The sequence below is a fragment of the Dromaius novaehollandiae genome, chromosome 2 (genome assembly GCF_036370855.1).
Source record: "Dromaius novaehollandiae isolate bDroNov1 chromosome 2, bDroNov1.hap1, whole genome shotgun sequence".
Classification (NCBI taxonomy): Eukaryota; Metazoa; Chordata; class Aves; order Casuariiformes; family Dromaiidae; genus Dromaius; species Dromaius novaehollandiae.
The window spans coordinates 37,951,851-37,977,494 of NC_088099.1; the positions used below are offsets into that span (position 1 = coordinate 37,951,851).

The window sequence follows — 25,644 nt, forward strand, 5'->3', positions numbered from 1 at the left end:
GTTTTGTGCACAAGTTGCTTAAAGTTTATTTGTACAGTTGGGAGCTCCAGGTTCTTGCTCGCTGGTTCTCTCTCTCTCTGTCTCTCTCTCTCTGTCTCTCTCTCTCTCTTTCTTTCTTTCTCTTTCCCTTTCCCTTTCCCTTTCCCTTTCCCTTTCCCTTTCCCTTTCTGTCCGCCTCGAGCTTTTCAGGACTGTCCCACCGAGCCCGAGAGGCAGATTCAACCACTCATGATACAGGTTACGCTGAAAATTCCCCCATCCCTCCACTCTCGAGCAGCGAGCTCTCTATTTTAAAGATCAAATCAAAGTAAACCACAATAAGCGACTTTGGCAGAGATGGATTTTGGGGCCTAGCTTTAATCACTTTGACTACCGCAGAAGATAATTACTTCCTTTGCTCCAATAGACTCTCCAAGTTTGGAAAGGTTTTGTTTAGCAAGGAGTAGTTACTGCCGGCGATTAAGAAAAGGGAAACAAAATAGATAGGGCTTGATATTGTCTAGGCAGTGTCTTATGGAGGCATGACAGAGTTGGAGGCGTGCTGATATGGTAATAATTTTTGGATTGGCAAAATATGTTGCGCATCAGAGCTGGTGTTAAAGTGGCGTAGATTGTACTGGAGCGCTTAAGATTCCTCTTTTCTGCATTGGGTTGTGCAGGAAGCTTTAGCTACGTATATATGTCCATCTGTGAGTGTGTAGTGTGTTTCGGTATGCACATTTATAACATTGCTGTAACTTTTTCCAGATCCTATATATAAATATATAAATATAAAACATAAATATAGATACGAAAATTATATGCGTGTGTGCACCTATGTACAAATCTATGCACATGCATGTGTAAATCTGTGCACATGCGTATGTGTATCTAATATCAGTGTATTTATGTACAGACGGTGTGTGTATGTGTGTATACTTATATACGTTATTGCGACTTTTTTTTTTAAGCGAGCCAATTGACTGTAACTTGTAGCATTAATATAAGAGACTACAGGTCATTAGAGTGCTGCAAACTATGAAATACGGGCTTGGTTTATTGAAGATTGTAAATATCCCCACAGCTCTGTGCTCTGCCTCACTCCTTCTATAGCTGGCTGGCCATTGTGGGGTAGGCCCCAGCTGCATGTTTACTTCCACATTCTTTTTATTTAAGTAGACTGTTCTCACCAGAGTGTGATTACTCAGCAATAAACTTTATGGCCGGATTTAACTTTAGTCTTTGAATTTCCAGGGCTTGAATGAAAGGGTGAAAGGAACTCTGTCTTTCTCTGGGTAGCACTAAGGCCTGATCCTTACCCATATGACTCTTACTCTAGGCAAGTAATCTCAGGGAGTGCGGATGGACTAGTCGGGTGCTAGGGAAGAGATCTGAGAATTAGTTTCAATACGTATGTGTGCAAACCAGCTGCGAGAATCTTGCATCCTGCTCAAGTTCGGGGTGGAAGTGATTCAGCACGAACGTCTGGGCAGATTGCATTGTTTTTCCTCATGTGTCACGAACTCGAGCTTGAAGAAGAAATGGGTTTTGGGGAGCGATATGAGCTTTGTTTTATTTTGCTAGTGCTCTTCTGTCGGAATATTGCAATTTACGTTATATGTGGTGCTGCCAGCAAAATGAGAGAAAGGTATTGGGGTACAGAAGAATAATTAAGATTGTTATGTGCCTCTATATGGTCTGCACGGGGTCCAAGAATGCCATTGCAGACTGATCCTATTTTTAATTTATTCCCCTTTAATAATAAAGGAACAGTAATGATTAATGCTGGTTCACCCAAAAGATTTAATAATTTTAAAAAATTTTAATAATTAGAGTCACCCCCCTGTGTAAGATAAATGGAGTCTGGAGCCTTTTGTGTTTGTGTATCTTTCTAGGAGCACGAAACAAAATACATACGAGTATACTCTATATTAAAAATATGGAGAAAACTTGAAAAGTGCATATTCAAATGCACATTTGGAAAATCATTTCCATAATAAACAGCTGGAGATTTTATAGTACAATAGTTGTCATACTTTCATCAATAGGAATACCAGAAAGTTACATATGATAGGCACATAATATATTATATTGTATGCCATAAAATTTTATAGCGTGAGGCAAAGGCATAAAAACACTTTAAAAGTTTTGGCTTCTTTTATATACGGGTTCTTTGCTGAAGGAAAATCCTCTGCTTGTCGCATAGAAAGATACTATCTGCAAACAATTCACGATTACTCCATATTCAGCAACATTGCGTTATTAGAATTATCTGATATATATACAAACAAACACACACACGTTCAACTAATATTTTAGAAATTTGTATATCATCTCAGATTGCGATTTTTCACTGAGTGGAGTAAAAGGATTTGCTACTATTATTTTCACATTTTTTAGTGTAGTTCCTAGAGTATATTCTATGTAATGCTGTGTACAGAAATTCAATAACTGTGGAAAATGAAAAATAACAGAAACCCCCATAGGCATATAAACCGGCAAGTACTGTAAGAAACTCTGCAATAGCAAAACAAAGTTATCTAGAAATGACAAGTTTTCAGTATTTCTGGCCCTGCCCTGTCCTAACCAGGACAGTTTAAGTCCTTTAACACCAGCAATGCATTAAGGTTTTATAATCCACTTCGCAATTTAAAATTCAAACAACTTCAGAATGTCGAACTCTAAAAAAAATATTCCCAGGTCCTAATTGTTTTCAGAGTGAAAATGTCATGGAGAATAATCGCTTGGAATCAAGAGACAGTTCTTATCTGTGCACATTATTTTTCTACTGTGTTTGGGGGATTAATGCGTGCGAGTTTGTTTTACTTAAGGCATGGCAAGTGGCGTTCTGCACATTGAAATATAGTTTACCTAATCCTTTGAAAGAAATACTTGGGTGTAGTGTGTCATGTCTGAGCGTAAGGCCAATTAAAGATTAGGCAACTCTCTTAATGTGTGTAACTAGCGACTTTATAAGTCATAACTTTCTCTAAACCAGAAGTATAGCAATTCGATTGAAAGTCATCCGTAAATTACAGCTCTGCAGCGTTGGCTAAGCCCTGCAAACGCCCTAATTGCAGAACATTACGGGGAAATTATTATTCTGCCATTTCCTTACATTTAATAAGTGTGTATCTGTGGAAGGGTGACAATACAAGGGTTTGCAATCTGCTGCATGGGAAATTGAACGGAACAGATCAGGAGGGGCGGATCAGGAGGTTTCGATTTCAAACCCTGGATACTGGAGCAATGCCTTTTCCCTCCCCGCAAATACAGATTTAACGCGTTAAAAGCAGACATAAGTAAATCTCCTGACCAAGTTAAGACATCGCTTTGCTTTCTTAGCTCTTTCTCTTTGCTGCCCTTAAAATATTCCCAATTTATTGTTAGAGATGATAGTCAGAGCGCAGAAATACAGCTCCCACAGCCGCCTGATCATATTTGAAAATATTATCCCTTTAAATTAAAGCATCCTCACTAATGTCTCTCTGGAAGGCAAATACTCATGGACCATCACAGTCACATGTTCGTGTAGCTACACGCACAAGCAATATCAGATCTGACACAAACAGCGTGTAAGATTTGCAAGGATTTCGCCTTATAACGCACAGAAGGAATCTTTCCTATATCCCCCCCAAAATGTCTTTTCAATAATAATATTTGCTATGAAGGTTATTGGGTAATTATTGCAATTTTTGTGGAACAGTCCTTGCTTGAGGTGAAGTCTGTCTCTGGATAACAAATGGCAGCCCGTGCAGTTCACTGCCAGGTTAAGTAAATGCAGAAAAGATAAATCTGCACACCCTAGGAATCACCAGCAGAGCTCGCTTTAGACCAAGTTCACAGTCAACTCGTTTGCCTAGACAAGGCTTCGCAAACAATTAGAGTTGTTTCTTTATGTTTAAATCAAGGCGAAATGACTAAGACCCTAGCAGCAGCGAGCCCCAGCTTTTCCCCCAACGCTAGTCGCTACATTCCTTCCAACCTCACGCCCCAAACTTACCCAGCGTTTCACCTGCAATTGTAACCATAAAGCGCCTTTGAGTAACAGGCTTCCCTCCAACGCTGGCGAAAGGGTGTGCAAACTGATTTAACAGCACTTTACCAAGCTGAGAGGTTAAAAATAAAAAAAAAAGCAATTATTAAAAATGCAAAAATATCCGTATTTCTCAACAACAAGAAGAAGGAAAAAAAACACATTAGCAAGCTGGGGGAAACGGCAGAACTATTGAAACAGACAGTGCGAGTCGCTTACTCCTAAAAGAAGCTGCATAGCTTTTGTATATCTTTGTGGTTAAGGGCGTTACAACTGCAGGTCAAAAAGTTGAGGGTCAAAAGTTTACGTTTTGCACCACTCTTAGTCATTCGCCCAGACAGAGTTTGATGTCAATGTTATAGCCGAGATCTTGACTATCAGCACAAAAGATAAAATAGCTTTGAGTTACGTGTGTATCACAGTATGGACTCCAGGTGAACCCTACTGGCTGAATGACCTCAATTACCGAGGAAAGGATAGAAAATTCCTCTTTTCAAGAGTAATACACGTTGTATTTCATCTTGAATTATCGGCCACATTTGTGGCTGAATATCTCGGGTTCAGCGCGGCAGGTAAACATGCATGTTACCCCCACACCAGCCACTGGTGCTGTCTCCTCAAAGCGTCAGGTAGCAAAATGTTTCATCCTTGTTTATGATATAATAACCTGTTTAAAGAGGTTTAATGTTAAGCCTTCTCACTTTGCAAAATGGCAGGAAGATAAGATAGGAGCAAAGCTATTAACGTGTCTATCGATCCTAGCTGCGTCTTTGTTTTTGCTCTTATTTCTGTAGCGACCACTAAACTGTGCTTAAACAGGACACGCTGGAGATAAAACTGGCTGGTTATACGTTTAGTTCGAAAGAGCTCGTTTAAAAAGCAGAGCGATGGGGACATGTTGTGCTACCGATGGGAAATGCTGCTGAGGACCCGGCGCCCCTGCGCCGCCCGACGGTGCGGGGGGCTCCCGAGCCTGCTGGAAGCACCCCGAGACGGCGCTTCGCGGTGAAAGGAGCGTCCGAGAGGCAGGAGGGTGTCCCCTTTCTCCAAAAAACGTTTAGTGGGATTTCTTTGTGCAGGGAGTTATTTCCACGTTGCTGGGATTTTTTGTTGTTGTTGTTCCCAAAGCCGCCTCAGTGTTGAAGCTCTAACTCCTCAGTTAGGCGTGTCTGGAAGAAAAACTGGGTAATATTAGCAGGGAATTTCATTTTGAGGGGAGACAACTGTGCACCGCTTCCGGATTGAGGCTGAAACTGTACGGATCGGGGTCTGTGGAAGAGGGAAAGGGTTTTCCAAAATATTCAGAAGCAGATGTGAAAGGTGTGGAGGAGGGGGCAGTGCAATGAGGAAGCCAGAGCAAGAGTGCACCTCGCCGCCATCCATGCGTAGCTGCTTCTCGACCCCAAAGGCAGGCGTGTACACCGTCCTCTATGTACCGGGTACACGTGAATTATTTGCCAGAGACACAGCTGGATCATGGTATTCTAGCGATATTTCTCGAGAACAAATATGCGAGGTGTTAGATTTCAGATTAGCCGAAGTTATTGTTGGAGATTTTGCCTAAAGTACCTGCTGAAGCGAAGAAAGCGTACATAAGTATTTGCTGGGCATGCAGACATTGTTCACAGGATCCTACTGCTGCTAACTTGTAGTGAGCCCCTGTATTACACATCTGGGGAGCCTTTTCTCACTGGAGATATTCTACAACCTTTCACGTCTAGAGTATTTATTTGGTGTAAGAGCAAAGTCTGATAACAAGCTAAAAACACTAGCCAAGTATCTATTTTGTTAAAGAATAGTAGGCAGATTGTTTCCAAGAATAACAATGCGTCTTTCATACTGCCCGAACGAAAGCTGTTACTGTAACTGGGTAACTCAAGAGTAGGTGACTGAAATACATGTTTCCTTATCAAAACAATTAGTCGCTCGAATTCCATATTTTCAATCTAGTTTAGAATAAAAATATCAATGAGAATATTTTCAAAGAAGTTCAAACTGCAACTTCAACAAATATTGACTCTTCTTAATTGTTGTTTAAATTATGCCTTAAAAAAATAAGGAGCAGAACAGTTTTTAATTCGAGACGCACTATTTCTTTCCTTTCACTCTCTGCATTCAGCACATGGCATTCTGGCGCGGAAGGTCTGGTCAAAAGACCATTCATTCAAAACCCGAGCACAAATCACATTTTATATGTGTTTATTTAACCACGCCAGGACAGAGCGAGCAAATCCCGCCAAACATCCAGTTGTTACGAACATATCCTATGCCAGCAAAGTCATCGCTTTTGTAAAATGATGAACTTGGGGCAAAAACGTGAGCGCCTTGCCCCAGGGGTGACCATGGAAAACGCCCGCTTGCAAGGGCGAGAGGCAGTAGCTGTGTCGAGGGCTTTGGAGAGCCGGGAACAAAGGAGGGGATACAGTCGATACATCCCATAACGTTTACATTTTCCCGCGATTTTTTCTTAATTTTCTCTTAGAAGTAGTGACCTGGGCAAAGCACCCTGCTATCTAAAAGACACTGTTATAGACCTTTTAGAAAAACTAAGTCCAAGGCCGAGGTGAACTTCAGGTCACCGCGTCTAACAAATATGAAAATGTCGCCTGGTGAAGGGCACGCCTTGTTATTTAACAAAGACTGTCAATGTGTAAGATTAATAAGAAACAAAATGCACACGGTGTCACTTTTCGGTCACTTTGAAACTTGGGACAGCCTTGCATTCAAGAGGGGAAAGCGGGGCTAAATATATTCAAAATGGTTTAAATCAAATTCAAACCAGGCTGCTAGCGCGATTCTGTCTCCTCCGTCCACTTTCTGTGCAGGGAGCCCGGGCACAGCGAAAGGTTGACTTGAATTATGATTACTATTACGATTATTGTGATTATTTTCTCTTTCGTGGTAGTTGTGCTCTAGCCGCGCACGTGGAAGCTAGCAGACGTGCTTGCACGTGCAGGAGAAACAGGGGGATCCCCCTGTGCCACTGTTTGGGTATGTATGAGGATGGCTCTTCTTGGTGCATGGAGATTAACTCTCTCACTCTCAACTTGATTTCGGTGGACACCCCATCTCTTCCTCGGCCCTATTCGGCCGGTAAACGCTCGGTCCTTTATTAACTGATTAAATTCTCCTCCACCAGTTAAAGCGAGCCTTTAGTCCTTCTATAAAAATAAGGAACCCAAGGGACTTTTTCTTTTTCTTTCCTTTCCTTTTCTCCCTTTAAGCGGCTAGAATGATGCTACAAGTTTGTAAAGGGAAGTACCAGGGAAAAAAAGGTTCTGAGATTGTTTATTACAGCCATAAATCTTGCAGTAAAATGTCGAAATGGCCGTGTGCAAGATAACACTTGGTGGTCTTGGCTGGGTTCTTGTTTATGATAACAAAACCACAAAGACATGGAACAGGCCTTTTGGAGGTCCTGCCTCAGCACATCTTTGCGGACTAAAAGAGCCACACGAAAAAACAGACTTCAGCTCAGCAGCTCAGGTCACCTTGTAAATTTATAGTCGTATACAAAATTGCATCCTTCTCTGTTTAACCAAGCGCCAGAGACACACGGTAGAAAGAGGTGCAGTTAAACAAGTATACTTTGAGATCTAATCACGATAAATAATGTGAAGCAGAACCTGGTCAGCTCTCCGAATATAGCACTGAGCGTGCAAGTTGAGGTACCAGTTTTCGTTGTGTTTCGCTGTGGCTTGGAAGCAAGGTAATCTGCTGTTATGGTCTAGCCATGGTGTCTCAGGACTTCCCTTATGCCGAAGATAATATTTACGATAATCCAGTGTAATTCATCTGGTGCTGCCCAGCAGGTATTTGTACGAATGTGTCTGCATGTGTGCATGCTGTATCTCTTTACGCCGGGAAATGCTCTCTCCTCGTGGTGGTCTTTGAGAATCTTTTATTTCTACGGCAATGTAGGTTGGAGCTTTATTCTTTTACAATATTTCTTTTAATAAAACAGTCTCTTCTTTCCTGTCAAACGTGTGTTGCTGAACAGTTGCGGCTGTCTCTATCTGCGTGTGTGTAACCGCATTTCCTTTCCATGCAGAGTAAATAGAGAAACTTATCTATTACACCAGTTAAAGAGCTCCATAGATGTGCTGTTGGAAATGAGTAAGTAAATGTGTTTTAACTCTCTTTACAAATTGGACATTCGATATGAGCAGGAAATGAGTGATTGTTTGGATAAGTACCCCAGTATACCCGAGTGCTGGAAATGTTCTAACATATTACAAGCCGTCTGCAATGTGCGTGTGTCTGTGTATAAAATATAAATCGATACGATATGTGTCTAGTTAGACAGAATATATATTCAAATAGAATTTTATTGCACGTATCCATTATCTATAAAACTGCAAAAGACAATAATCTGAATTTAAACCAGGGTAACTGTTAGTGTAATATCTTTAGGAGGGAAAGATCTAAAACGTATCATATTTACGCTTGATGTATTAGATGTATTTTGCCATACCAGAAGATGAGATTACCCACTCAGCAATTATATTCTCGAAGGGTGCGGTAAATATTTCTATGTGTTTATATGCTTCCCTGAAAAACGGAAAAAATCCGAAAAGTTCGCTTCTAACTTCCAATCACCAAGAGCAGATGATGTTCAATAAGTATTTTTCTCCCCTTAGAATAAGAGTCTCATTAGTTTAACCATCCAATTTCAATTACCTAAGGTCAGGGCTGTTGCCTCTTTTCCTTCTGAGCTGCAAATATCGTTAACAGTCTCAGTTTTAGCAACGCAGAAGTGCCAGAGTGCCCTCTCCCTCCTACGCCAGGGTTTGAGAGTTACTTCTGCGAAGGCGCTGGCGATTTCTTGTGGAATTAAAAAATAATAAATAAAGCCAACACGAGGCATAGCAAACCGGGAAATTCGTAGTTTGGAAAACGCTGCTATGCGGGGAGAGAGGCTCGCTGTTAGCCCTTCCGTCGGTAGGAAGTATTTGATATCAACGTGTCCTCCTTCCCCTCTGTCCCTTCCCCCTTTCCTCCCCGTTATTCCCAGGCTCGCTGTATCCCTCGCACCCCGCAAGACGCTTAAAGAGACCCTCTTCGGCCTTCCCGCGACGTTCATACTAACTTTTGCATCTATTCCTCCAGCTACCGCGGCTGCGGAGGTGCGAGGAGATAAGCAACTTCCAGCTCTGCGAGCTCAGCAAGGCTTGCGCTACCGCGCGACAGACCGCAGTGAGAGCAGCGCGGGCTAAGGGCGCGCCGGCAGCCGCGCAGCGCGCAACCCCCGCTCGGGCTTTTGGCGACGGACGCGCTTAGAACCACGGCGCGGTGCGGCTGCCCCCGCGGAGCGCGCGCGGGCTGCTCCTGGGCTGCGCGCCCCGATTCCTGCGCTCTCCCGCGCGGCCCCCGGCGGAGAAAGCGTCGCGGGGGAAAGCGTCAGGTTGGGAGGGTTGTTCCTCGCGTGACAGCGCTCGACGTGGCCCCGCTCCCGCGGGCAGGAGCAGCCGGCGACGCCGGCGCGGAGAGGGCGAGGGCAGCGGCTCTGCCGCGGCGGCTCCCGGGCGGCGGCGGGGGGCGGCGGGGGCGGCGGGGGGCGGCGGGGCCGAGGCGCGAACCTGCCCGCGCCCCCGCGGCCGCTCGCCCTCCTTCCATTTCCTGATCCGGGGTCCGCGGCCCCTCGCGGTAATTGGCGCTGGCGGTCAGGTGGTGATGGTGTGTCGGGTGTGTGTGTGTGTGTGTGTGTGTGTGCGCGCGTGTGTGTGTTGCGTGTGCGTGTGTGTGTTGTGCGCGCTCCAGGGGTGGGAAGAGAGGAAGGGAGGGGAGCGCGGCGGGGAGGGGGGGAAAGCTGGAGGCCCAAACTTTGGCAGCGGCGAGCACTTGACAGCAGCGGGAGGGGGAGAGGGAGGGTGGGGAGGGAGGGGGGAAGGGGAGGGGCCTCGCCGAGCCCAGAAAAACGACAACGCGAGAAAAATTAGTATTTTTGCACTTCACAAATTAATGACCATGAGTTCGTTTTTGATAAACTCCAACTACATCGAGCCCAAATTCCCTCCCTGCGAGGAGTACACGCAGCACAGCGGCAGCGCCGCCAGCTCCGCCAGCTACCACCCGCACCACGCGCACCCGCACCCGCACGCCCCGCCGCCGCCGCCGCCGCCGCCGCCGCCGCACCTGCACGCCGCGCACCCGGGCCCGCCGCTGCCCGAGTACTTTCCGCGGCCGCGCCGCGAGCCCGGCTACCAGGCGCCCGCCGCGCCGCCGGGGCCGCCGCCGCCCGAGGCGCTCTACCCCGCGCCGGCTCCCTCCTACCCCCAGGCGCCCTACAGCTACAGCGGCGCCGGCAGCGCCGCGCCGGGCCCCGAGCAGCCGCCGCCGGGCGCCTCGCCGCCGCCGCCGCCCGCCAAGGGCCACCCCGGGCCGGCGCAGCCGCTGCTGCCGGGCCACGCGCTGCAGCGGCGCTGCGAGGCGGCCCCCGCCGCCGGCGCCGGCACCGGGCCCGGCTGCGCGCTGCTGCCCGACAAGAGCCTGCCCGGGCTCAAGGGCAAGGAGCCCGTGGTCTACCCCTGGATGAAGAAGATCCACGTGAGCACGGGTGAGTTGCCCTTGCCAGGGGAGGCTGGGATGCGCCCGCAGAGGAGGGCAGAGGGGAGGGTGCTCCCGGGGCCGGGACGGGTGCTGGCCTGTGTGGGTTTTTTTTCCCCTCCTTATCCTTCCGCGTTCCTAATTAAAAAAAAAAAAAAAAAAAAAAAAAAAAGTGAGAAACCTTTTGTATCCGGGGTCCTTTATCAAAAGATTTACGAGACGCCAAACTGTTAGGGCAGTAATTATAGCCCCCATAAATTTAATTGCCCTGCAGTGGCTCTGGGCCATGTGTCTTTGAAGCTTTTCTTCTAACCCAAATGCCCATCACCATTTTTTATTGCTCCTCGATTGTCCCCACTGCCGTGGGGGCTGTGAAACAATTTTTCTTGCCGTTATGTATCTTATTTGAACCTGGTGTCACGTTATTATATAATGATTATGTTCAATCGCTTCCCCCCCCCCTTTCTTTCCCTCTGCTCTGCGTGTGCGTGTGCGTGTGTGTGTGTGTGTGTGTGCGCGCGTGTGTGTGCACGTTCAGTCAATCCCAACTACAACGGAGGGGAGCCCAAGAGGTCTCGCACTGCCTACACCAGACAGCAGGTCCTGGAGCTGGAGAAGGAGTTTCACTTTAACCGGTACCTGACCAGGAGGCGACGCATCGAGATCGCGCACACCCTCTGCCTCTCCGAGCGCCAGGTCAAGATCTGGTTTCAGAACAGGCGCATGAAATGGAAGAAAGACCATAAACTGCCCAACACCAAGATGCGCTCCTCAAACCAGTCCACACAGAGCCAGCAATCCAAAGCACAGACACAGGGCCACCCCCATCCCCTCGATGGGGCTACACCCAACGCAGCCGCGCTATAAATATTACGGTTTTTTAAATACATATATATATATACACACACCTATCTTTTGGGCTTTTCCAGCTGCCCGTGCTGCTGGCTGGCCATTTGGACCAAATAACTGTGTAAAACAAAAGAGAGCAGAAGCAGAGAAGGAAGAAGAGACGTGCCCAAGAACGGGTACATGTTTAAACCAAAACCCGGACGATTGCCTACATTGTATATAGATAATGGTTCCATGCCCATCATTTTTTTTCTATTTATGGAAACACTCTCTTGCCCTCGGTGTAAGAGAGTGCTGGATACTGTCACGGACGAATTCTCTGTACCTAAGAAGGACTCCTTTTTTTGTTTTTTTGTAGAGAACACTTAAAAAATAAAAGACGGTTAAAACAAAGCAAAGACCTCGTGAAACACTTGTGTAAGGCATTGACTTGAATAGCGCTGTTCCGTGGCGTGTTCGTGGATTCTCGGGGGTGTGTGTGAGGGTGCACACCCACGTTTGCACACACACAAACACACCGAAGAGAGCGAACGCATTCACAGGCGGTCAAAACGAAAACTGCCCCCCTTACACTGTCTAAAAGAAAATGTTTTATGTATCAAAGGTAACTTAACTGGTTTTAGGTGTAGCCCCTGCAGTAGCTGTGATATATTAGTTTTTCTCCACATTCCCTATCGCATTTATTTAAAAAAATATTGCTATAAAGGCTCTTGCTGTTTTCATATTTGGCACCGTCTAAATCGTTTGGGTCCATGTACAATTTGTGGATTTTTGGTGTAATGTATACAGTGCCAAATGCTGGTAATAAAGATTATTCTGTACAAAAGAATTAAACGCTTGAAACACAAATCCACTCAGTGCTGTTTCATACACCTTGTGCTTTGCTGGTATTGGCGCCAGGGATGGAAAAAAATATGGTTTAACATATTGTTTTAACTTGGAGTAATCATGTCAATAAGGTAATGGTTGTATTAAATATAGTGAAAAACGTGCTCACTCCTAATTGCTTGGCTGGGAAAAGAGCACTGTGGGACAAGGAGAGGTCTCGTTTTATTGTATAGGTGAGTGGTATTCTTTTTAGCCGTCTATATGGTAGAATTAGTCTGTCTCTCCATCTCTGTGCATATGACTATTTTCGACTGCGTTACTGAGAAACTGAGCTTCCACTGGGAGCCAGTAAGCTCCCATGACGGATTTTACTGCAGGAGAAGTCACACATGCTCCCCATGATAACACTTTAAATCTTTGGCCAGCCGTGATTTATTCGTTCATTTTCGTCCGATTATGACTTTGCAATTGGCTAGCGCTTTTGAAGGGAAAATACTTGGGCGGTAACCTAAAGTTTCTCTAGCTGCCTTTTCTGTTCCTGTTTCTTCTTTGTTTTCTTTTTTTTTAAAAGGCAATTTCGAAATGTGTTGAGCAAATCCCAGCAATGATACGAAATTGTGTACAACTCAAGAGGTTTATTTGATAGAGATTCTCGAAATGCTTGTGGCATAATGGGGTTCAAGGGCTTCCAATTCAGACCGTGCTTCTCGCTGTCTCCAGGCAGCTACTGAGCACAGCCAAAGTGGAAACGCTAACGGGGAGTGTGTGCCACTCTACCCTGCAAGAGTTTTCACAACACTTTCTCGAGAGTAGCACCGCACTAGGTAGGAAAAGTCATAGAAATGAACTCCAATGCTAGTAAACCTTCCAGAAAAGGACTGAAGGCCAAGATACCCTTACTCACCCAAATATCTCCGAGAGTAATTATTGGAATCAATGTTTTTTTCCACGTGGGTAAGACCGCCAGGGTAGGGTGCCTTGTCCCCCGTCCCCCCCAGTAAGAAATCACACTGCCCCAACAATACTGTGAGCATCACTGCCTGTCCAAGGAGCACGCACCATCCAGTGAAAAATTTAACGTGTCACCGGCAGAGTATGTTCAGCATCAAAGATGTGTCGGTTGCAAATACACTTAGCAAACACTGCTGTCTCCAAAACTGACCAACAAGCAGGCCCGAAAAGCGTGCTTCCACTCACATATTGCTGCTTGCTAAACCCTAAACTGCCAGCTGCCACCTTATAAAGGCAGCAGAACATAGCTGTAAGTGAGGTAGCTGCTATCTGCAGTCGTGTAACTCTCGCTTTGTTTATTGCTGAAGAATCCCTCATTTAAAGACAAAATTAGCCCGAATTAGCACAACTGAACAAAAATCCGGTTGAAACATATTAACTGGCAATGCAGAATGTCTTTAGTGTGCAGCCTATGCGTGTAAACCTGGTTTGCTCCCATTGTAAAGAGACATGAAATCACGCTGCAAATAGCAATTTTAGCGGGAATCATTAATCACCTACTACAATAAATACTTCTTTGTAATTCAACAGAGGTTCTGAAAGGCATTCTCTTGGAAAAGTCTGTGAAGACGCAAAGGATTTTCCTGGAAAAAAAATGTGGTCATGTGTAAAGACACAGCATCTTGGCTGTCTGCTAAAAAAATGTACACTCACTTGGTGGAGATTGAACCGCGGACTGCAAAATATCCCATGGCAGATTATCATCATTTAAGGTAATTTTTCCTTTATACCCCCTTCCCCCTCTCCCTTTTTAAGAGCGGCACCGCGTCCTCGGGACGGGAGCCCTCCTGCTCCCGGGTCCTTACCGCCCGTCTTACAATAACTTCGAAAATTACATCGTCCAGCTTAAATTCTCGCATTGTGTTCCCTTTGCTAAGGCAACCAGGGGTTCACCGAGAGGACAAATTTTCTATCCCATTAATTGTTTTTTTTAGAGAAGCAGTCTGACCCTTCAAACCCTTGACCTTTAAAGACAGTATTCTTTTTAATCCGGCACTTGGACCTAAAGGTCTCTTTCTCTCCCTCCCTCTCGCTCGCTCTCCTGGTGTCTCTCACACACGTATTTATCTGCTCTCGCCACAAAGGCGAGCGCGGCCCAAAATGCTGGAAGTGGAAGTTTGTCAATATTTCAAAGAAAGACAAAATCACCCCGGAGTCAATCTGATGGCCGCAGGGAACGGCACGCCGCTAGCCCGGCACCCACCTCCCCCCACCCAGCAAGAAAAATGGTAGTTTTCCAAGGTCTCCCTCCTCGTTTCTCCTACAATCTCTTGCTATACCTGGTGTTTTATTACAGGGGGAACTCAGCTGTGACAAGCGCCTTGTGGTATTTAATAACTAGAACCATTCTGCATTGGAGGTTTACCCAAAGCTGTGACTTTTTTTTCTTTTTTGCAGGGTACTTGGTGTCCCAGGGACACTCAGTTTGTAAGCGCGGGAGCGGGGGAAGCTCGCACACGGGCAGGGATCTTGACAGGCTTGTCATGAACCTCCGTTTTTCCTCGGGGGCCTGCCCCACGGCTGCCCTGCCCCACGGCTGCCCTGTCCCGCGGCTGGGGGCCGAGCCGCATCGCCCCCGGCCCCCCGCCTTTCCCACGCTCCGCTCCGCGGAGCCTCCGCACGCCGCGGCCCGCCCGCGCCTGCCCGCGGAGCCCCCCGGCCTGGGGCGGGGGCAGGCGGAGAGCCGCCCAGGTCTGCCGGGGGCTGCGCGGGGCTGCGCGGGGGGGCGGGGGGGCCTCCGCGGTTGGTGGCCGCCGGCAGCGCCCCCGCTCCGCCCGGCCCGCGCAAGGCAAGCCTGACCCGCGCAAGGCAGGGCAGCCCCGGGGGCACCGTCCCTGATCCGACCTTATTTCCCGGTGCCGTAAGTGCTACGTGCTCCCCCCGCCCCGTGTTAACACCCGCTGCTGAACGAAGGTCTAGATTCAAAGGACTAATTTTTTTTGGGGGGGAGGGGGGGTGCAGAGCTGCCCGCTTCGCCCAGAAGCGGGACAAGCCCGCCTTACTGCTGTCCAAGCGCCCTCCCTAGATACCGAGGAGCTGTCAAAGCCAACAGCGATTAGGGGACCCGAGCACGAGGATCCCTGCGCTCGCAGATAAAGGTGTTGCGTCTGTTCTGGTGGAGATATTGAAATTTTAATCTTTATGGTCACGTGACTCATTAAATAATTAATGCAGATAGTCAGGAATGGATCTGTGGCCGTCAGTCCTCACTAGGAGTGATTCTCTCACAAGTGAAACTCAACTCCTTATTACTGGAGTTTGTTTTTCTTTCTTTTTTTTCCCCTTTAAAAAAAAGCACCTGATTTATCTTGAAAGATTCTAAACTTCTTAAGCAAGCAGTAGGGTCTGTGTTGGTAAGTAGGTAGTGTGTATTTCTAGCTTGATGACTTTAATTGTTTGTGCTTGCTTTGTCTGCTGAGCATTTGCTTAATAAGTTTAATATTTAGAAATGTTAAATCTTTGTTTTAGCTACCTTGTGGCCACATTATGGCTTTTGGCGATTAAGTGTTACCGAGGCAAACACATTTGATAATGTTCTAATCCACACTGTGGAAGGCTGGGTGCCACAGTGCAGGAGGACCTGCTTTGTTCAATTTTCCTGGCGCTAATAAATCACCGGCTCCTAATGCAGGGCCAAGAAAGCAATGGAAAGGCAGCGAGCATTGTAAAGGAAAAGTCATGGGCGAATTTCTCTATGACTCATTAGTCTGAACGATTTATGTACGAACTTAAAGTGCCGCAATGAATATTAGAGTTTGGGATAACAACAAATTAAAAAAAAATGTCATAGCGTTTGTAAAGTGCTTTATTGCTACTTAGCAACTCTTTCAAGAAGAAGCATAGTTTAAAAGACTGTGGCAGTGTAAAATATGGTGGCGTGACTTAATAGCTCCAAAATAAATAACAGAAAGTCGCTGGCACCATTTTCAGATACACACTCCATATTTAACACGAGTGGCGCGATCCAATCAAGACATGCTTGATCAATGTTTATTGCCGTTTGTAACATGACTATTGATTAGGGATCAAAACGGGTAAGGTATGAGTCTGAGCCTAAAATGCCACTGGGTTCCCTCTGTGGCCGCTCTGGGCTGGCGAAGTGGAGCGAAAGGTAGAGAGCTAAGAATAACCCCAGGCAGCAGCTCTGGGGCTCCGAAGATTGCAGATTGAACTTTCAATTTTCTTTTGTGTTTGCCAGTAGACTTTTGCAGTCAGCGCTCTAAAATTTATGAGACGGCAATAAACAGCTTAGTAGGCTATTATTGCATGATTTTATGTAGACTGGAGTTCAACACCAAATTTGAAATTATTAGAGTAATTATGGGACTACTAAATTACCAAAGCAAAGTCTCTACTCTAAAAGTTCTCCCAAGACAGACTTAATATTTCCATGGCTCAGATGACATCCTTCCACGAGAACTGTGTTATTTAATTATTAGCATTTACATTTACTGACAATTTTAAGATGCGTTAGATAGCTTTTAGTAGTGAGAATGAATACGGGGGTACATTATTATATCTGACAAATTCCTATGTAAACGTGATTCAGTAAGTGGCATCCGAATAATGTGACTATTGTCTTACTGGATTGTGTAATATTGTTTATTTTTGGGGAGGGAGTGTTCTTTTTTTTCTCATTCAGTGGCTTTTAATGTCAAAAAAAAAGTTTGGGGCCCAATCCTGTTTCCAGTGAAGTCGATTGTTAAACTCTTTATGCTTTGGTGGTGCCAGGATCGGGCCCGGACTAACTGTTTGAATAAAAGCCCGACCACGATACGTCCTGCATCTAAACTGGAACCCTTTCCGCGTTTTGTTCAACAAAGATGAACACCACTAGTTGTGTTTAATGTCTGTTCTTGATTAAATGATCCTAAACAAAGGTTTCCCAGAGGAAAATAAAGCAGACATTCATGTAACAAGAGTTTGGAATGACAATATTTCCAAACACTTGGAGACAGAAGGCATAGCTGTCTCCGAGAAAGCCCCGCGCGTTCCCCCTCGGACCGCAGCGCTCTTCCCGTGCCGGGGAGCCGCGTCGGGGGCGCCGCGTCCCGCTCCCGTCCCCCTCCCATCCCGCTCCCGTCCCTCTCCCATCCCTCTCCCGTCCCCCTCCCGTCCCGCTCCCGCACGCTCCCGTCCCACTCCCGCACGCTCCGGCCCCTGCGGCTTTCGCGGGGAGCCCGGCAGAGCCCGTCCTGCCCGCCAAGGAGCAGATACCTCCCCCTGCTCTCCTCCTCAAAGCATTGTTTGTTGCTTGTTTACAGAGAGCCTGGGCACCGAAAAACGCCGATCTGCTCGGCCGGCAGAAGCCGGGGACAGTTCAGTCCGACTCTTTGCAATTTTAAGAGGTAAGCGCCCGGGAGAGCGTGCCGTATATCGGGGGGGCTTCATCGCCGGTTGCATCTGGCGTCTAGAAGAAAGCCATTTGCCTAGTACCTGCATGCAGAAAAAGCCTGTCGGAATGAGATTTTTGTTGTGATAAATATTTAACCTAGCTGGAATTTTTCTGGATTGGCTCTGTTCATCTTCTGTGGCTGGTGAATGCGCCTGTCTGGGCAGACAAAGAAGTATATGAGACCTGAGTAATAGCGATCCTTATAAAGGCATTGGGAACAGGAAGGATGCAAAGTCATTCGGAGAGCGAAAGGGGTTGAGAGTTTCTTTGTCCATTGCTCCTTCCCAAATCAGAGTCGTAAGGCAAGAGACAGACAGTTGGAGGCATTTCAGCGCTGCATGGCTTATCGCGGCTTGTTTGTTTGCCTCCTCGTCGAGGAGCTCCGCAGCGAGTCCTGCGTGTTGTGCGACTGGAAATGTTGAGTTGATGTGGCGATGTCAGCAAAGCTGACTTTTGTCTGAGTACCTGCAGCAGAAGGGATCCTAACCAAGCTGCAGGTATTTGTCTCTCCTGGCCTTGTTAGCACCGGACGTAGGTTGATGTTTAATGACGGAGAGTAGTTAGAAGCCGGGGTGCGGCTGTTCCTCTGACAAGAGCAACGCAAAGCTTTCCACAGCCAGCCTCGCCTTGCGGCAGCCCTACAGCAGGGAGAATTGTGTAGAATTAGCTTAAAATCCTGCTAGATTTACCTTCTTGTTTTTGGACGCTGATGTACAATTAGAATATTTTACTACCTTTTAAAAGCAGCCATCAATTACAGGGCTACAAGGGCTCTTTGTGTTGACTTAATGGGCTGCTTAAATCTTAACTAGAAAAAGCCACTGCAAATGCCTATTCACTGTTAGGATGGGAAATTAAGAGCGAAAATGGGATACGAAAGAATAATCAGACCTTTCTCCGGTGGCATGTATCTACAACATTTCGTGCAGAGATATTTTGGATTCCTAAAATGACCCAGCACTCACAGACTGGGCTCTTTCTCAGCAGAACTGCTTTCACGAGGCTGCAGTAGATAGCTGTATTCTTTTTATCTGCTTCGAAATGATCAAAGACCAACTTTATCTCCATCAGACGCACAGATGTAGGTAAACAGCTCTGCATCCTCGCAGATCTCAAATCTTTCGAGGAAGCAAGGAAATAAATACTTGTATCATATGGTGATTCCCATTTCTTCTCCACATGGGAGCGATAGCCTTACCTCCTAACAAGGGACATAAACGTAAACTTGAAAGACAGTAAAAAGCTCTAAATCTATTTATATTAAAGGTAACTTTAAACAGCATTAGTGCTAAGAGTGGCTATTAATGCCAGAGCTTGCACAAAGGCACTCTCTAGTGAATGCACGTTATAAACTCAAATATGTTTGTTGTTACTGAGCTTGGAATTTCAGCTCAGCTCGAAGCCATGTGTATAAAGCACAGAAAAATCAGTAGCAGACCTACTGATAAGCTCCATCTTTTCTTCTAGAAACACTGTTTCAGGTCTCCAAAGCATCGGAGTAATAAAACACAACGTTGAAAGTCCAGAAAAAGGAACAAAGCCATATATGGGGCGGCAGGGCAAATCAAACGTCTGCTACTTATGCGATCATTTGAATTCGTATTTGAAAACTCATAATCATGTTAGCAGAGCAAAGAAAGCGTTTTCTAAGATCAATGGAAGGGAATCATTTTCAGCTGAGGTCCAGGACACCACAAAGCTAGGAAGACTCACCCTCCTGCCTTCCCAAAGCACACCCTGTAGAACGTATTCACACGTCAAGAAGTTACTTTTCTTAAGAATTAATTAGTTTCCCAACTACATACAAGAAGTTAATTGTTAAACAGTAGCTTTAGCATTAACTTGACCATTAATACTAATAAAGATGTTCATAGAAACAGGGTTTTGAAGCCAATAGCCATAGCTAGCGTCAAGGCATTTAAGCTGACTTACGATTGTGATTTATGGCTTTTGTAGTTTCTATTTGCTCAGGACTGCAAGTTCTAAAGCCATCTTTCTGCTTTTGACGCAAAGCAGTCGATAACTTTTTACAACAGACCCAAGAAAGTCTTGCTCGGCTTTTTCAACATCTGCTCTATTCCCCATTAATTTCAGTTACATTGTTGCAGAAGAACTTCTCTGCGTGTTTCTTTCATGGGATCTAAGCGCATTGCATTTAAAAGAGCCCTGAATCCACCACGAGTAAATACCGCTCTTGGTTCACGTTTAGTACGACGCCTACAGAGTTACAAGTCGTGCTCATAGTTACAGACTTGGAGATGCCGTGTGTGGCTAATGCTCTCTATTTCTCAAAGGTATATACTTTTTTATTCCAGTTCTTAGTGAGGGATAATATGCGTGCACCCTGCTACTATCTTAGTCACTTCAATATGAAAAATTGCAAATTCTTCCTCTGTTGTAATGTCACGCTGACTTTTCTGCAATGTCCACTAATATATACTGTTACTGATGGGTTTAAATTCCAGTGTCCCACTTCCACGATCCAAGTGTGAGTATGTAAGGCAAAAATAAATCACATTTAAAAGCAATTCGCATCCTGTTCAGTCAGGTGCAGGTGAAACAGTAAAAGGGGAGAGGCAGTTAGCTGAAAGTTTCCTTCGAGTTCGTGGGGCTGGTGGAAAGGTTTAGGCAAGGGTGTATACATCATGATGCAAAATGCTGGAGTGGCAGAACTGGAGCAGGAACACGTTAAGAGCGTGAACTATCTGATTTTCTTTGACTCTTTCCGGAGAAGTTGTGTGAGTTTAGGGTTTCTTTTGTTTGTTTAGCTTATTGTGTCAACAGCAAAAGTTAAACACCCTTAGAGGGAAGATGTAGGGTGTTCGCACAGAGGCGAAGCTGGTTCACTTGGTAGGCTGGCTCAGGGGCTGAATAGGGCTCTGCTCTTTTTTTTTTATTTTCCCCCCCTTAGGCAGAGAGCTCCCCCCTTCCTTTTTTTTTTTCATCGTTACAAACCTATAATTTTGTGCATCACTCAAACTAGATGTATAGGAAATGCGTAAGCACAGGTTTAACAGCAAGGTCCCAAAAGGTTTTGCAAAATTCAGAGCCACGCCAGTGAAGGAAGGTGTATTCTTCATAGTGTGTTACAAGGACAAAAACCAACTAGCCTCTTAGAAGAGACTCTTTTTTGCCTTTGTCAGGTAATTATAGGTCTTTCTGGTTTCTACAGGAGCCCTGATGTAGAGTGTGGGAGTCGAGCAAGCCCTGTACAATGGCAGGGTAGAGAAGGCTGGGCGTGTGGGGGGAGACTGGTAATCGTCCCACTTGGAAGAGGGCTGGAAATATTAGTATTAAGATTTGGGCTTTCTTAGGGGGTTGCAGAGGACATGCAGCGTGGAGCAGAGTGGCGGGCCTGCAGAACAAATGCCGGTTAATTAGGCTAAGTATCAAAGTGCAGTGTAATCCCGTATTATGGAAAGAATTGCTCTTACCTTCCAATGGGCTTTGTGTAAAGAAATGTTAGTGTGGGAGGAAAGAGAATCAACCCCCCCCCAATCACCTCCATCTCTTGATTTTTTTTCCCTCCCTTAAAACTCTTCTTTAACATATTGGGTTAAGGCTTTAAAAGCAAAGGCTCGCTCTAAGAAATCCTGTTCCTTCAGTGATTCCCTATTTCAAATAAAAGGATTTAAGTTGACGTATGACCACGTGAGCACATAATACAGCGCATTATTGTGGCATTTGGAGTGGAGACCCGGTCTGGCTCCGTCTGCGATTACGCTTTTCCAGTTTCTGTTCAGAGCAAGCACTGCTTTCTATTATTTTTTTTCCTGCCCCCATCACCGTCCCCGCAAGAGCTGGCCATTTCGCTGACAGCTTTCGTTCCTTATGGAAAGATTATTGTCGAGCCGAGAGGACGCAATGCTTCGTTAGAAAGGATGGATTTTATTTTAAGGTATTTCCGTTGATTGTTCATTTATGTGGTGAGTTATTGCTGTTCGAGGCAAAGGTCAGTAGAAAAGGCTGGAGCGAGTGCGTGTGTGTGCGTGCGTGTGTGTGTGCCCCCGAAGCCAGCCCGCTTCCCCCTTTGTTTCAATTTGCTGCGGTAAATATTCAACTCTCCCCTCGCAGCAGAGCAGACCAGGGAGAGTTTGCTTCTTTATTTATTTTTCTCCATAGAAATCCCACACTGCATTTGATGGCCAGCTGCCTCGGCTCCATCCCCTCGATTGCCGTGTTATCGTTATTTATGATCGGCTAGAGATGGGAATCTTCTTTTATTCTTTTTTTTTTTGGTTAACTTTTACGCTTGTGTGTTTGTTTACTTATTTATGTCTTTGGGGGGTTGGAGAAAACGGTGTGTGTGGGGGGATACTCCTCGGCTGAGGTCGCGCTCGGGTGTGCGGCGGCGCCGGTTGTTGTTTTATGTGTGTTTGTTCGGCCGATGCCGCTCTGCAAATCGATGAGTATGCAATTGTGCTGCCATTTTATTTATGATGCTTTAGTGGTACTTTGTTTACCGTGCACGGAGGGCTGCATGGGCGCCCTGCTCGGTGGCAAAGCTTCCTCTTTCCAAACGAGCCGGACTCTCGTCTTTAATTGTCCTCGGTGAGAAGGAGCTGAACCAAGATCGAGCCATGGCTTCTAACAATAAATCAACCCTGGAAATGTGTTTTTTTTTCTCTGAACGAGGATCTGGAAAGCGAGAAGAAAAGGGGGAGGAGAGGAGAGCATACACTAATCCTAAATTCTTCTCCATACCCTCTTATATATAATATATATCAGTATTTATAAATATGTGAGTATATGCTTATGCATATAAATATATGTGAATATAACTATACATAACGAACGCAATTTAAATGTCGAAAATGAAAGAATTACTTGATTATCCAAGGAGGGCAAAATGTTATATAAAATGACATCCCCCGGCGGGTCCCAGCTTTGGGAAAGGTCACAGCGCTGAGGTTTTTTTCCTCCCAATTTGATCAGCGCCTCTTGCCTATTTCTGCTGTACCATTTTGTCCCCAGTTACTGGGTGCTTGTAATTACTCAGCTTCCGAGGGGTCAGAGTGAGGGGGAGAGAGGAAGAAAAGTGAACACCTAGAAACAAAACGTCTGCTTAAAACAAAAAATGGATATTTCCACTTGAAACTATTAGCGGCCATTCTGTAAGGACCTGCAGGGCAGAAAGAGTAGTGCTGGTTTCTCGCTTTCTTGCTCTCTAAGCTGCCTTGAGAGCAGAATCGACCAAAATAAATGCTATTTCCCCTTCTTGCCGCCCTGAATCATGTTGTCCTTTATCGGACACAGTGTCTCTCTTGTGCCTTGCAAGGAGACCTGTTTCACTCCCAGCAGCGTGTCTAAAAGGGAAGGTCGGCTTTGCCATATTTTGAAATGGGCCAAAACGCGCCTCCAAAATAAAGTGTAAGCTTTAATTGCAGCTCAATTACTTGGCAGCGTTTCCTCTGATTTATGACCCAGTTCGTATGTATTTTGACCCAGTTAAGACACTCATAAATAATACCGTCCTGCTCTAGAGCAAAAGAAAGCAAGGGGAGTTTTGTAGAAGAGGGATATTTCGGGCGGCTTGTGTAAATAGCCTCAGTGTGCTGAGCAAATAGCAAAGTGTCCGTTGCGGTTCTTTGGTGTTCGAGAGCACGAGAAGTAATTCAGATTAAACGCGGCTGCTTGGGATTTTGGCTAGCTCACTCCTTCTCTGAGGCAGCTAATATCCCCGACAAACTGTCTAATGACTTGGCTAGGCAACGCTTCCAGAATTTGTCCCATTCTCCTGCGAGTCCCCTCCTCGCTATTTCGTCCCTAAGAGATCCCCCAAACCTGCTATGAATTGTAGTGCTGCCTGCTTGTATTGCGGAACATCCAAGGACAAAACGCTTTACAGTCATTATTTTGTTCGGAAACTAACAATAATTCCGAGCAAGGGGAGAGTCCCGCAGAATGTGACCCTTTGGGAAGAAAATGCGGCTCATTTCTGACTCACGTATCAGCCTCAAACCCTCCCAATCCTTCTCCGAGCTCAGCGCTATCGCTCTCTGCGGAATGTAGCAGAAAGAAAATATTCGGCCTCTGAGGAGAAAAGACAGATAAAAGCAGCGGGGATCTGTGCGTTGAGACATGTTACCTCGACTTATACCTCCATCATAAGACACATAAAAAAATCATCTTCTCGTGTTTAAAATGACCTCTTTGGGGAGAGAATGGGCGTGGGGAAACGGGGCTAACAGTCGAAATATCGCAAAATATTCTTTGCAGGCAGTAAAACCAGCCGCGGAAATACTTCACTATTCCTATGAATCACTTCAGCTCTCACAATTAAAGTTCCTTGCAAATCCTTTCAGTTTAAAAAAGATCCCACTCCCCTCCCCCTTCTCTGTCCTCGCTCTTAAATACTCTTAAATACTCGCTATTAAGGAAATATAGACAGAATATCCAGCTAGAGACAGCTCCAAAGTTTAACCGCACTCGTAGGAAAAGATCAGGCAAGCTTTCGGCAGCTCTCCCCAAACCGGCACCGTGCCTCGCGTCCGCAGGTTTCTGGAGTCCTAAGTTCTCACTTCCAAATTTTCCTCTTTATTCCGGAGGGCTCCATCAGGGCTCGGCGGTGCCTCTCTCTATTTGGTCGGGAAACAGGGCGAATGGCAGATCAGCAGTTTCAGAAGAAAGTGTGGGGTTGATTATTGACTAAAAAGACTTTTCTTCCGATGCAACATTCAGGAGGTTGTTTGAAGCAAAATGCATACGCGGGATTTTTGCCTCTTCTCTCCTCCTACGCTGCCCGCTTCCCCTTTCATGTGGTGCCTTCTCACTTATGCCATAAGGAGCAAGTGTTTTCTGTTTTAGTGCTCTGTTTACAGCTTTGGTGCATGAAGTCATAAATCTTGCATAGCCATAAATGACAAAAACCATTGGTATGCGTAAGAGGCCACCCTAGCCTTATAGTGCTTTTTATTTCTCGCTTCCCCCTCGCTTTGTTTGTGCTTTAAGATGACGCTGGGCTCCCTCGTGCTTTAAACGGACTAGTTATATTTTTAATGCCTTAATTAACGAAGTAACGTCAGATTTACACCCAGACGTTATTCCGAGGTTCCGCTTAGCGCGCGGAGCCCAGAACCTATCCAGGCGGGTAGGGGCTGCAACTTGATTTAAGTTCTCCTGCGTGCACGGTAGCTGCTGCAGACACCGGGGGGAAGGCGGCACCACCGCCGCCGAAAGCCCCGGGCGGCGGCGAGAGCCGGGGGCACCGTTCCCGGCGCTGGCGCGGAGCGGGGGGCACCCACGCGGGACCGCGGCCCATGCGGCTCCGCTGCCCGCCTAGGCAGCACATGCGTGTGTGCCTGCGCGCCCGTCCCGGCGCTGGGGAGGGCTGGGGGGGCCGGGGGGCCCGGTGTGCATCTGTGTGTGTGTGCGCTCACGCATGCATGAGTTAATAATTAGTAACTCTAATGATTTCCATCGCGGCTTGGAGAGCGTTGCCCAGAGCGGGGATCCTGGTGGGCTCTGCTTGGCTCTCCGGACCCCAGCCCGGCTCGGCGGGCTGCTCTCCTCGCCGCGGCTCCGTGGGGCTGCGCCGGGCCCCCGGCGCCGGGGAGCGGGAGAGGGGCCCCCAAACCCCGCTCGTAAGAGGGACAAAACAAACAAGCCCAGCGCGGCACCCCGGAGGCTGGTGAGAGCGACCCTTTGTGAGCGCCGTTTGTCTTCATTAGCATAATTTTCCTGGACTTCAGTGACGCCCGGGTGCTGGGGGGAGCCGCACTCCTTCACTGCCACACTCCTTCGCTCCTTCCCCCAGCCCCCACCCTGCCCCAGGCTTCCCCAGGCGGCTGCCTTTCTTCCTTCCTTCCTTCCTTTTTTTTCTTTTTCCTCCTTATTTTTTCCCCAGTCCCCCCTTTCTCCTTTCCTCTCTCTCCTTCCCTTCCCCTCCAGGCGCGGGGAGCAGCCCGAGGAAACGGCCCCGCGCTGCCGGCCCCGCGCAGGGGGAGCTCGGGGCGCCGGGGACCGCTCGGGGCAGGGCGGGGAGGGGGCCGGGGCCGGG

General features: G+C 46.7%; 2 protein-coding genes across 10 annotated transcripts in view; both read left to right on the top strand.

The window, feature by feature from the left end:
• The window catches only part of HOXA3 (homeobox A3), a 44,299-nt gene that overhangs the window by 11,951 nt on the left and 6,704 nt on the right, over nucleotides 1-25,644 (top strand). For 2 of the 9 annotated variants that reach the window (XM_026103727.2, XM_064506269.1), the window contains 2 exons: nucleotides 13,781-13,962; nucleotides 17,515-17,598. The gene's annotated coding sequence lies outside the window, so the exon portion shown is untranslated. The other 7 variants (XM_064506265.1, XM_064506266.1, XM_064506268.1 and 4 more) reach the window with 7 other exon arrangements.
• On the top strand, nucleotides 9,901-12,259 carry HOXA4 (homeobox A4). Its single transcript, XM_026103740.2, has 2 exons — nucleotides 9,901-10,571; nucleotides 11,100-12,259. The coding sequence occupies exons 1-2, from the start codon at nucleotides 9,977-9,979 to the stop codon at nucleotides 11,426-11,428; spliced, it is 924 nt and encodes a 307-aa protein (XP_025959525.2). The 5' UTR covers nucleotides 9,901-9,976; the 3' UTR covers nucleotides 11,429-12,259.